At 41.4% G+C, this 13521-nt stretch overlaps 1 protein-coding gene across 1 annotated transcript in view; it reads right to left on the bottom strand.

Moving 5' to 3' along the window:
- pou6f2 (POU class 6 homeobox 2) overlaps window positions 1-13521 on the bottom strand; it is a 76812-nt gene that overhangs the window by 58291 nt on the left and 5000 nt on the right. Inside the window, 1 exon segment of the mRNA XM_040043697.1 lies at window positions 10751-10938. Within this exon segment, the coding sequence (XP_039899631.1) occupies window positions 10751-10938 (188 nt within the window).

The following is a 13521-nucleotide window of genomic DNA, read 5'->3' as shown; positions in this document are numbered from 1 at the left end:
ATCTCGATCAAACCTTTACTGAAAAGAAACGCCTTTGATGCCGTGATTATACACAGGTCACACAATGGATAAAATGGAATGAATGGATGTATTGATGTGAGGAGAGATGAAAGAAGAGGCCAAACGGATGAAAGAACAAGCGTCGTGCATTCAGCATAGCTTTACATTTATCTAGGACATTCAGGGTACATCTCCTTTTTTACTTTATGAATTCCTAAGCAGCTTTAATTGCCGTTGTAACTGCGCAAAGTGCCTTTAAAATACAGCTTCATCTGGAGGAACAAAGGCACCCTTTAGCCCACAAATGTACATACATGCATGGCTTCGTGGCCTTGACTGCTTACACGAAGCAGTCTTTATTAAATTCAAACTCTTTCTGACGGTGACATGACGGGAACATCAGAGCAAATTCGCTCTTTTAAAAAAATGTAAGCGGAATAATTATGTTTCTTACAGAGCACTGAGTGCAGCTGGATGTGAGTTATGCCATGGAAATATTGCCAATATCCACCACTATATAAATTCTCTCTCATTGATCACCAAAGTGGCCACTGGAGAGTGACTTTCAATGCCACACAAGGCAGAAGGCCTCTCAGGGCTACATGGGTGCTGAGGGAGGGAGGGTGGCGGGGGGGCAAAGAGCTATATTTATTTGACTTCATTCGGCCTGTCTTAATGCAGCGAGCCCCAAGGACTGCACCACAAAACAATTAGCCTGGATTTCATAAAGCAATCAGCACGCCACCTTGTCTAATGCAACCGCTTCACACATTGACAGTCTGTATAAAGTGGGTGTTATTGAAAGCTTTGTGTTCACGTTAGCTTTCGCCTCAGTGCATTTATGAATCAATTTTTGCCCATAAAAGAAGCTTTAACACTTAAGCTATTTTAGTGGAAATGCATTATGTAAGTTGTCAAATGTACGAGAGGCCTGGTAACGATTCAGGCTCTTCAGAATGAATAGCCGGCCCCCATTTTTATAATGGTCCTTTTGAAAATGTCTGGCTGAGTGCGTGTGTTTGCTATTAAGATGTTGTCAATCATTTTTCCACTGAAATCTAATCCATGGAAAATAATTTCACATTTAAAAAAAAAAAAAAAAAAAAAAGAGTGAAGATTAAAAGTTAATTACGTCCTTAATTGTTTGCTGAGCGGAGCTGCTGCAGCGCTGCGACAACACGCGGCACTATAATACGGTTTTCATCATCAAAAGTGTGTTGCGCCGCTGACTTGGAGCATTTATGTTGGACGGGGATATGCGGGCTGTCGGAGCGTAAAGGATGAGCGCGAATAGACAACAAGCCACATCATACACAAGGTTTAATTCCATCAATACACAACCAATTGTCCCAGATTGTTTGACCATTGATTTTGTTAATACCACTTGGAAAGTTGATGTGGCATTGCGCTGAGAGCCGAGAGAGACAGACCATTTCACTTTCATTTTTCTATCTCAAGCAGCGTGGAATAAAGTCTAAAAAGTAATGTTACACCCAAGGCACAGTGCTTTATAGAAGAGAGCAGCCTGTAATATGCAGTGCGAGCTTTATAGTGATTTACTTAACTCCTTGTAGAATGCAAGAGAGCCAAAATCACCAGTGATTTAGCTCAGTGTTTCATTACTCCCACCAAAGCCCTCAACAATAACACAGGGCATAATCTTCTGCCAATAACTCCAGGTGCTCTTAGTCAGATGGCTCCCTCTGGACCTGCAGGGAAGTAATACTCTGTTTAGAGGCTGGGGTGGAGAAGCTGCAAGGGATAGGTCAATAGTGTTTCTGGGGATAGAAAATCACCAGGGACTGACTTTTGAGTGTCTGCCGGTAACACTATTAGCTACATTATGGCTACTGCTGCCGCTAGGAGAGCTGTCATTTCCTTAATTAAGAGCACAGCGAGGGGCAAGAGGGAGAAGAGGCCACGGCAATCTCTCCGGGCCTCCCGCATTAAAGCCTGATTTCTCATCGCGCAAGGGCGGAGACCTTACAGGGGAGAAAAAAAATCTACCTCATTCGTTATTCTGGCACAAAGTGGAATTATGGAGTTAGGGAATTACGTCGGAGGTGGTGCCAAACAGAAAGGATTTTACACCTCAGCAGTTCTGCGACTTGTTCTGAGGCCATGTTTAAGCCAGAAGCAGATGAGGAAGATCTCAAAGGACAGACAAAGAGGAAGTGGATGCAAAAGAAGGCGACAGGTTATGTATGAAAACAACAGAAAACAGTGCACTTCAGTTTGTAGAAGAAAGCCTGCAGTTTGTGATGAACGGGTGAGGAATATGCATGTAAACAATGCTTAAAGCAGCGAGGGTCATGTGCGCCAACACTTACGCTCTCACTCATGGCCACAGGTCTTCACCAAAAGGCTCTCTGACATGAGAGTGCTCTGCTTCGGCTCTTACCTGTCTCTCCCTTGATGCTGGAGTGGGGATGGAAGCGGCACAAGCACAAGAGGGACCAGAGGGAGGTAAATTGGTGAGAAGAGGCAATGCCCATTTCAAAGGTCAAGAAGGAGAGATGGTGTGATGACGAGAGGAAGCAGGAGAAGGGAAGAGGAGGAGGAGGAGGAGAAGAAAAAGAAGGGGAAAAGAGGGCTTTTGTGTTGCATCCTCACAGGGGACTTGGGACACTTTGCACATGAGCACATCTGTTATGGAGCGTCCTCCTCATTCCCAAAGCAATGTCAACCTGATTAGCTCAGGGTTGAAAGAGGCAAATAACAATCTAAATTATTCTTCATCCTTTTAAGGCCATCAGTAAAGGAGGGACGCTGCGATGAAGACTAGTCTTAGAGAGCTGTAAGCCTTTTAGGAGATGCCTGCTTCACTATTGCTCCTCCTCTTAAATTACTTAAATGATATTTGCTGTAAATAGGATTCTCCCGCCTGCAGCCTGCAAGCCAGTGATGAAAAAAGGCCTTCCTTGCACTCAGTATCATACCACTCTACTTTGTTTTTATAGACAAACCCACATAGTAAACCTACAGCTCTTAAAGTGAAGCTAAAAACATTTTAAAGCAAAAAAATTGCAATAAATAAATAGAGACTTGAGCTGTTTATTGTGAACTATTTCAGCTTCTCTTTGTTTTTTTTTATCATGTGAAACGAATAAATCTGGATTTTAAGTCACTGGTTGAACAAAACAAGACATTTAAACCTTAATTTCTGTGATGACTCTTCTTTTACTATTTGCTGATGATTTTACACCAATAAATTAGCAACTGGAAACAACTTTTAGCTGCAGCCTTGTCTTTGACTTTAAAGTAAACTGAAGGCAGTAAATAACAAAAACTTTGATGCATCCCACTTAAAGAGCTTCAAACTTGTATCTTCACACTACGATCGGGTTAAGAGGAGGCTTTTGTTTTTTTAAACCTGCATCTGGTAAACTGCAGGACATATAGAAGTAGCCGGTGGGGTGCGAGCCCAATCCAGCGTGGTGTGTATGAGTTGTGTGTGCACGTGTGGGGGGCTAGACACCCACATGTCATGCCTGACACATCAGCCTCGGCCCCCCAGGCTATCTGGCGCTAATGCTGCCTATGTCCCACTTTCTACCCCTTGCCCCTCAATGCCTCCTCTCCTCCTCCCCCACTCCTCACCCGTTTCTTCTGTCATAGAGGTATAATAACAATGGATCACAGCAGCGCTGCAGCACAGGCTCAATCACCACAGGATAACATCAGGTGATACGGGCTGCACAAAAGTATATCTTACCTCCACTGAACCTGAGCTAAACGGAGTTTATCTAGAAATGAGTTTATCTGGCCAAAGTATTAGTTCTTACTGTATTGCCCTGTTGTGGCCATATTTACAGAGCTGAGTGGGTACAGGTGGAAACAAGCAAATAATCATACAGCTAAAAGGCACCCCACCCCAGCCCACCACTCCCAGCACATTATTCTGGTGGAGCAGACAAATAGTGGAAGGAGGGACGTCAGGAAATAGTATTGCTTTGAAGTCCATAACTCTGTTCTGGAGGAAAGAAGCATCACAGTGTTATTCCTCATCCTCAGATATAAAGGAAAAAAAACATAATAACTTCTCGATAGCCTGGATCTCCACTGCCCTATACTAGCTCTCCCCCTTCGCCCGCCCACACCCCTGCCTCATCCACCATACACCCACTTCTCCTGCCTCAATCTTTGGTTTCAAAGGAAGCGAATCAGCCAGAAGGACAGAAGGTTATGCATTAGTACTGGTCATTGCTCAAAGAGCGAGCGTTATAAATAATAAAGGCTTGTGAAGGACACAGGGGCTCTGGGATGCATCTCTAGTTCACGCCACACAAGTCAAAGACAAGACTGTAATTTCTATTCCGAAAATGTGACCCTTGCAGCTTCAATTACATCTCAACAACACAAACCGTGTCCGTGCCAGGAGATGTGATGCCTCTTTGTTAGCGCTACATGAAAGGCTTAGAGATATTGGTTATGGAGTGGATGCAACACATGCATGGTTTGTTTTGTTTTTTTGAAAATTATTTGCCAACTTAAAGAACGTGGATAACTAAAATAAATGCATACTCAAATTCAATTTATTTTCTCCCCAGATGCCCACCTATAGATCTTGTAATCTAGTCAATCTTCTCAACTTTAAGCCAAGAAAGAATGGGGGAGAATTAAACTGGCAGATATTTTGAAGTTCTACATTTTGCTCAAAGTCATTTCTGCATAAACAAGCATCAGAAACGTGATGACCTTTGCTGCTGCTCGTAGCAAAAACAAGAAGTCCGCCTTGCGCTCATCCTCCCTCCCTGTCCTCCTCGCCATGCACTGATTGTGTTGCGCTAGCCACGGGCTCTGCGGGCACATTAGCCAGTGTATTACACCTGCTTTACAGGCATGCATTAAGCTTGTTTTAGAGTTTGCGCAGACAGCTGAAATCCCCATAATGAGATCCACCTCCCGGGGAGAGACTTGTTCCCTGTCGGCCTCCTTTATCCACTCTTATTTACTCAGCGTGGCCCATTCAACGGCGGGTTTGCGCCACTTTATTACTTAACCTCACCACACAACGTTACGAGGCTCTCTGCATCAGCAAGCTGCCTTTCACACCATGCATCCCGCTCGCTAAGCTGATTACACAAAAATAATAAGAACCCGTGCCTCGAGCGGTGTGCGCTTGTGCACGCCCCTTTGTGTGATTATATGTGTGCATGAAAGAGATTTTTTTACACAACACAGTTGTTTTGTCTCATAGCTGCAAAATATATCTAGCACCAAGTATGGAAGCATTCAGAGAAACAAGGTCCGATCTACAAATCCAGTTGAAAACATTATTCTGGGTTGTTTTCTAAGAATTCTTGAAGAGGATTCACCTCTGCTCGTTATTTATTCGTTTTAATTGTCATATTTTCATATGTCCACTACACTGAGAAACACTTTTCCATCAAAAGGACCTAAAATACATTTCAAAATGCCAACTTCAATTTCAGTGACAATTACAAGCATTTAACAATCAAGTAAAATTATGAATTTGGGGCAAAATATCGTCAAACTCAAAATATGTGAAGCTAACATCATGAAAAGGTTAAAGAGAAAATCTGATGAAACCTTTGGCTTGCAAAATGTGATTAAAATAGGAGTACTACAATATCTGTAATGACACAAATCAATAATCAGTGGATATGATTTCTTTCCTGGATTCAAATTAGATTTGTCTGAGGGGCTCTATGGATGGAAAACATGAATCAGAGAACTGTGAGATGCTTTCTTTGAGTTTCTTGGAGATAACAGATACATTAAAATTCTTTAAAAAGTAGTTAAAATGAAATTACATCAAATCGATATGTTTACCTGTGATGCTGTAAATAAGCTGTATCTTAAGGTTCTCTGATTACTGTCTTAATGGTCTGATTTTACCTATATAAGAAAAGTGCGTCATCAATAGGTTTCCAGGATTAATCCATTATCGTTCCTAACATGAGGAATGAACAAAATGCAGAAAAAGTGTTCTGGAAGAAAAACATCCTTTTTTAAATATTTTCATGCTTAATTTAATTTAATTTCATTGCATTTACTAAATGTTTACTCATATTTGCCTCCTACCTGACTTGACGCCCTGTCAAAGAAGCTTCGAGTGTGGCTTCATTTTTTTTTAAAGTGTAAATGTTATTTTTGGAAATAGGCGTCCAAATTACAGCTCAGCGACTAGAATGGGAAAACATATCAAGGAGAAATTACGATGTTCTTCCTTTTTACTTTAAAAGTGAACATATCAGAAATGGCACCGTTCAGTATGTTTTATAAGACAAAGTAACAACTTCCTGTGTTTCCTGTGTCTGCAAGTAGCAGCAACAGCTGCAACCATAACCAAGCTGGATGTGAATTCCCTACTCTAGTTTGGGATTATTCCTAAATCGTCCCTTTGCTGGGATCAACACTTGACTATAGGCTGCTTCACACTGACCTTATTAAAGTCTTTTTTAACATAAGAAGGTTACCCTCAGTTATGATGGCCAGTGTTGTTAATCGAGCAGATTGGACCTCTTTCGGTTAGCTGAAACTGTTTTTGTTTTGGTTGATGTTTTTGAGTATAAGTGTTAAACTGTACAGAATAGAGCCCAAGTGATTTATCACAGATTTGCTGATTCTAGTTATCCAACAATGCCACTGTCTAACTAAAGTATACTGAAGTATACTATAATTTTCCTTTCTCAATATACATTTAAAGAAATGTTTCTATGAAAATCACATTTTTCAAAAGTCCACTAGTGGTCGGACTTTAGTCCAGATGAAATTAGCATCAGTAATCCAGAGTCCAATCTGATTATATTTGGGAACGAAAACACCCAACAGCACGCTGGAGCGTTACAGCAGACGTACCGTTCGGGTTGGACTTTCTGTTCCGAATGACCTCCAGCGCTGGGAATCAATGAAGATTCATTTTGTTCTTTTGGGGAGGGGGGCGTGCCTCTAGGTGACCTTTGTGAAAATGTTCCACCATTTTGCCAGAATCCGTATAAGTGCAGACCATTTCATGTAGACAGTAAGTGTATGAAATGAGTGCTCCTGTCGTTCCAGCCTGGCTCTCTTTGACAGCATGATGATAGAAGCGTCACATCCTTGGGAGAGTAAATGCAAACTGACAAGAGATGAGCCTTTGGTTGCTGAATATAATACCGAATTGTGCTCTGAGTGTCTTATTATCTTGTCTGTTGATGTCTGAAAGGGGGAGATTTGCTTGAGAAGAGAAGACAGAAACTGTACGCATCCAACACCATCTCGTCCTCTGGAAAAAAAAAAAAAGATTGCTTGCCCTACTAACCACAGCTTTCCCACCTAATGTCCACTTCTACTTGGAATAAATACAAGGCAGCAGGATGTTTGTGGTGCCTCGTAGCCCCTGTTACCTGAAGTGGAAGACTATTTGCACAGGCAAGCTTTTAGGAGGAGAACGACCCTTTCACAACTGCAGTAAGCATGTGGTGGGTGTAGAAGATGGACAATTTACTGTAGACAAACATGACCGCTACTGTCATTGTCTCCCCCTGACTTCTTCTGGCACAAACTCTTTTAAACACTATTAAGGCTACAATGAAAAAGTCATACACGAGGCCTACGGGAAAGAAAAGTTAGCTTTTTGTCGTCCTTACAAATATAAAAACACATAAATGGCACATGTAACCACATCTCAGTGCAGACGCTCATTAATATTGATACTCAGCAAAAGCTGTTTGCTATCAACAGTCCTCCCCCCACCCCCACCCCCCAAAAAAACAGCAAACAAACAAAAAAAACATCTTGTATAACCTGGAGTCTGTCACTATATTTCAAACTGTTTGAATCATGAATCGAAAGACTCGGTTAAATTACAGGGGAACAAATGAAGTCTCAACATGATTTACATTCCCTTGAAACTATTAGTGCGCCGTCTATTCGTGCACGTCTGTCAATCAAAAAACTGGAGCAATTCTGTCAGGGATTTTTTCAAAATAAGAGGCGTAAAACAGAACAAAGTCGTATTTTCTTCTTGTGAATGTGAGGAATGAAAGTATGCCATTATCTCGCTTCCTCGCCACACAGAGTTGAAACACATAAAGAAAAGCATTGAAAAATATAAGTCTGAGTTTAAAGGCCTGTCTCAAGGTTGGAGCATTTATAATCATAATAGAAGAGTGAATTGGAACCTTAATACAATCTCTCTGCAGCCATGAGAGTTCCCTGCAAACACAGGTATAAGCAAATGTAGCTCATAATGACAACAAAAGCTGTAGTTGTTAATTACTGGTGAAGATCTTTCTCTCTTTAAACTATTCATCCACTCAAAATTGGTCAAATTTGTCACCTTTTAAGGAATTAAGTTAAACAGTCTAGTTTATTTAAACCTTTCTGGGCACATGTGTTAGACTAAGATGACTTGGGAGAAACATCAGAGATGTTGCTATGAATCCTAATGGCAAATACCAAAAAAGAATTACTTAAAAACTAAAAAATACCAAAAAGTTACATTTGCAGGAGCATAAATTACCACCACACCATGCCTTTCCTTTTCAGTCCTGAAGCGTTTCAAGAAAGAAAGATGCTGATTCTCTTCTTCCTCTCCAACCCCTCACCCCTACCCTCACCCCCACTCTTTCCACTTTCTCCCTCACAGCAGAGGACATGACTACGCCACTTCTCCTCGCCATTCCCTGACAGGTCGTGTGGGCAGCGGTTCCCAAACTCAACCTGCTGCTGGCACAGCCCAGGGCTCTGCCACCGGGCAGAGAGGAAACGTCTCCTCGAAATTCACAAGTTAAAGAAGAGCGGCTCCGACTAGACACATGTCCGATGATGACAGACCGTCAGCAAACATCAAGCAGTGCTCCAGGAATTACTGGATCTATGCATGTTTTTCTAAGCATTTGCTCCATTAACAAAGCAAATTAATAGCATCAAATAAATATATTAAAAAAAAAAACTAGCAATGCATCTGCTTATATTTTGGTGTACACACGTGAGAGAAAAAGACAAATAAAAAGCAGTGAGAGGACTCAGAACTGATCAGAAAGGAAGAAAAAAGGAGAAACTTGATGCTTATTAAACCAAATTGCAACACTTTTGAGACAAATCCTGCAGAACGCAGTCCTTGTTTAGAAGACTAGCCTCGGGTTATTCTTGAAATAAGGATTTAAAAGACAACCGAACTCTCTCAGATTGGGTCTGAGAGTAAAATTTGGCTCGCCCTCCTCTAAATTCATATTTTGTTTCATTCACAAATATTTGGCCACATCACTCTATAGGCATGCTGCTATACTTTCTTCCACACCCCCCTCCAACACTCACACACACACATTCAGATAGAGACGCACATATTCAACATATTAACGCCTCTTATTAAAAAAAGTTGCACTGTTTACTGCACCAGAAAAAGCAATTACATATCAAAATCACTCACACACAAAACCCACTTCCACAAATACAGAGACAGCCTAACTTCCAGACCATCAAAAGCTGAGGAGAAGTTTGAATAAATATTCAGTGCCAACATCTGAAGCCATTAGAGGAGAATTTTGTCACTTGCTTTCTTCCACATCAAGAAAAAGGAAAGAGAAAGAATATAATAAACTAATATTAAAATAAAGATAAAAAGGTCAAATGCTAAGATGATGACATAATCAGCTTTTTAAATCCTTCAGATGTCTTTCTAGAACATTTTAAAAGGTCTTTTGCAAAAAAAGAATCAAGCAGAATAAATAAACTCCATAATATAATAATTTAATATGTGAAGATGGATAAAACTCACAAATATGGATAAAAGTACATAATTCCCATTGAATTCTGTAATCTCAATTTGCCTCTGTGTGACAGAAAAAATAATAATAGATCTTCAAATATTCAGATAATAAAAGCAATGATGAAAAACAAACGTTTAGAGCTAATTTTCATTTTTTCATTACAAATTATAATTAGAAAACTAGCTAAAATGATTATTTCTGTCATTATGCTTATTGATTTATAACGAGGCTTGGTGATTGAGTTTTTTTTTAAAAAAGCACACACTTATCTAAACACAGCCCAAACAGTCTCAACACTCAATTAATGAGATAACTGCAGAAATAATCAGCATGCTGACTGAGAAATTGTCTAATTTTGAACACAATTCCCAACTTCTAGACTAAAAACAAGCAGCATTAAAAAAAAATAGAGGTCTCAGCAATTATGCAGACGCTGTGATTTTATATGTGATGTGCTAAGAATTAATACAATAATTTTGGGAAGAATGCATGTTATAATTAGGATCAGTTGCATAAAATTCATCATTGTTTAAATTTTAAATAATCAAGAGTTTCTCCATTTAGATTAAAGATGAACTGTATTACATTATCAGACACTCTCAGAGATGTGAAGTTGGAGTGAAAGCAAAAAATATTCTAACTGGAAAAAATTAGTCAGTTTGAGATCAACTTTTTAATTGACTTTATAATAGAAGAGACCCATAAAATGCTGCTTTCATAAAATACACAACAATATTAAATACTTTTTCCCTCCAATCATAACTTATTCAGGACTAACATGCAATAAAATAAAAATATACTGCAGCTTAAATACTTGTGCACATTTTCTGAAGTCTGTAGGTGAATGAATTCTATTAACACTAATTTAACCATTAACAAATCTAAGCACTTGCTCGTTGCTGCACTTAGTTTGCCGCTGCTGACACCTGTCCCAGCACTGGAAGCCCTCTGCTTGTACCAGTTCTCACCCAGACCTCATCCAGCAGCTTTGTGGAGGAGAACGGACGGACGTGAGGTGTAAGTTGACTTACCGTAAAGCTTGTTGGGAGTGCCCTCTCTGTCCGTGGCCTCGGAGGGCAGGAGCAGGGGCTCGTCGTTCAGATCGCTGTCTGGGGTGGCCGCTTTGTCGTCCGCCCGGAGTTCTGCCACGCTCATGTCGCTGCGCAGGGAGAGCAGCGGCTTGCTCAGCTGCCCTGTAATCATCGGATCCTGGAGGGAGCTGAAAGCCCAGGTGGGAAACAGGGAGGAGAGGGGGGGGAAAAAAAGAGAAAATGCCCCTGGTTAGATGTGCTTCGTGGTCTCACCCTCACCGGCTCCTTCTCTATGCCTCTACTCACTCTCTCTCTACCCAGCTTCTCCTTTCTATGGCTCACTCATCACTCTCCCTCTCTCTCCTGCTCCCTCCCTCTCCAGCTCTCTCTTTTATCTGAGGCTGGTGCTACCCCGCTGATACTGCCGGCTGCTGCCTGGTGAAGAACTGTTACGGATCGCGTGGCTTTGCCATTATACCCTGCAGTCCTAAAACGGTGATACATCCATCTCCAAGGGCTCATTACTACCTGACATGTGCCTCATCTTCAGCAAACACTAAGCTGACAGCAGTCTACAAAGAGGTCCATGGACTGTGCACTGATAAATAAATGAAATAAATCTAATTCTACATCTAAAAGGAACATATGAGCGACAGTACACACCGCTGATTATATCAATTTTCACATAGTTTGCGACAACAGATGAGATTAAGGGTGACACCGCGCAGCAGAGTGGGACAACGTGAACTTAAGGCCTGATCTAAACAAGAGATGAAGTCGCCGATGTTCCCAAATTTTTATCCCAATTATTATCTTTCCTTTTTCTTTTGTCAACACTTCAAAACAAGAATGAGAAGCATCAACGTGACGCGATTAAAGTATTAGCCTAAACTGAGGAAAATACACAGTGTGCTAAAAATACATAATTTAGCAGCAGCACTTGCGCCTATTTAAGTCTGTTTTTTGTTTTCATTTTATGGAAAACTTTCTTAAAAAGGAAAAACTTCTCTTACCAAGACAAAGCTCCAGCAGAAAAGATGGGAAAAAGTGTTTAATGAAAGTCCAAATGTTGAAAAGAGTCAAAGCAGCAGCTAAAACCTGCTAAAACCACCACAGCACAGGGACTGGCTATTGCATGCTTTCTACTGAACCAGAAGCAGCCTCCTCAACCTTCCTGCATTTGAATGGCCACCACAGGTTCAAGCCTGAGGTAGCTTCCTAAGACAAACCCTGGAGATGTCACCTCCTCCCTCCCTCTCTCTCCCTCTCTTGTTCACACACACACACACACACACACACTCTCCCTCCCTCCCTCTCTGTCCCTTCCTCCTTGTGTCTTCGCACTGGAAAGCTCCTCAGACAGCGTTCATCCCACCTCAGGCTCTGAGGCGCAGACACGGAGCAGCAGGACTACGGCCTTCTTTCTTATTTATGAATCGAGTACAACCTAAATACGTCTGAGCAAAGGACAGGTGACCATGCGGCTCATACAGGCGCAGAAAAGGAAAAAAAGAAAAAGAAGGGTGAGCCTTATCTCGCCCCCTGCACCCATCAGCAACCCCCACAACGTCTATTAGGGTGGTCAATGAATTCCTACCCAGAGGGGCCTTTTTAATGTGCTCATCACGAGAATCTGCCCTCTTTGATATGACACATGATAATCTATGAAAATGTTAATCAATAGGGGTAGTTTAGGCTGTCGTTAAAAAAACGTGAGCCGACTGGTCAATACTCATATCCCCGGTAACAATGTCACTAGTCATCAGGGCTTCATTTGTGCAGCACTTAAATGTGGGACACTGCGCATCAATGCACCTCTCGGCCCGCCGAGGTAAACACATTTTCCCCTCTGTCTGAGCTTGGCCGCACTCTGCATGCATGTGGGTCCACCCCCCCAACCTCCACCTCCTAGCTCCTCTCCTTTGAGTTGCTTGATAGGTCCACTGGAGGGCAAAATTAATACCTAATTGAATCTTGCAGTCATCAAAATAATCAATAGTTTTTTATTATTTATTCTTCACAGTCTGTTGACTGTTTGAAAGCTCAGAGGGACAGCGGAGAGCACAGGCAGCCCTGAAATTTCTACCGTTTCACAATGTAATTTTCACTGGGGCATGAGAGTTTGCAAGACCTATAAAAAATGAGAGCAGTGGTTTTTGTTAGGAGGTGGGGGGGAAAAAATAAAAGGAAAAATGGGAATCTTTGCCCCAGCAGCTACGATGAAAAATAGAATAAACAAGCTACTGACACTTCAGAGAAGGGCAGGGTCCTTTCTGTCCATCCCTCCATCTTTTTCCCTTTCCCTTTTTCTCCTTATTTCATCATATCAGGAGTGTGGCGCTACCTCTCTAATGCTGGCATTTCTCTTCCTGACAGACTCCAAACAAGTGCTGGGAATGAGATCAGAGCTCTAATCTTCCCCTGGCCTCTGAGGCTCCAGGATAAGGGGGCAACACATCTCTCACCATCTCACACAGCTGTTAATTACTTCAAAACAGCCAGCTTTGCTTTATTGCAGTCACTCCAACCAAAGTGCATGTTTTTAACTCGTTTAAGCTGAGTGAGTAATGAGATAACGCTAATCTTGTTACAATAATACATAATAAAAAAAGGGATATTTAAAAAGTTGACATCAGAAATTGCATTGCTGCTTCTAAGGATGTAACGGATTATCTTCATTATTATAAGTAGCTCTGAGACCTGTGATTAGCAATAACGTGAGCTACTGATGGCAAGAGCAGACATGGAGAGACTGGAGAAGGTTTGTCTCC

Source organism: Simochromis diagramma, unplaced genomic scaffold, assembly GCF_900408965.1.
Source record: "Simochromis diagramma unplaced genomic scaffold, fSimDia1.1 OVJJ01000602.1, whole genome shotgun sequence".
NCBI lineage: Eukaryota > Metazoa > Chordata > Actinopteri > Cichliformes > Cichlidae > Simochromis > Simochromis diagramma.
The sequence above is the reverse complement of the archived record's forward strand: the minus strand, read 5'-3'. Positions and strand labels throughout refer to the sequence as shown.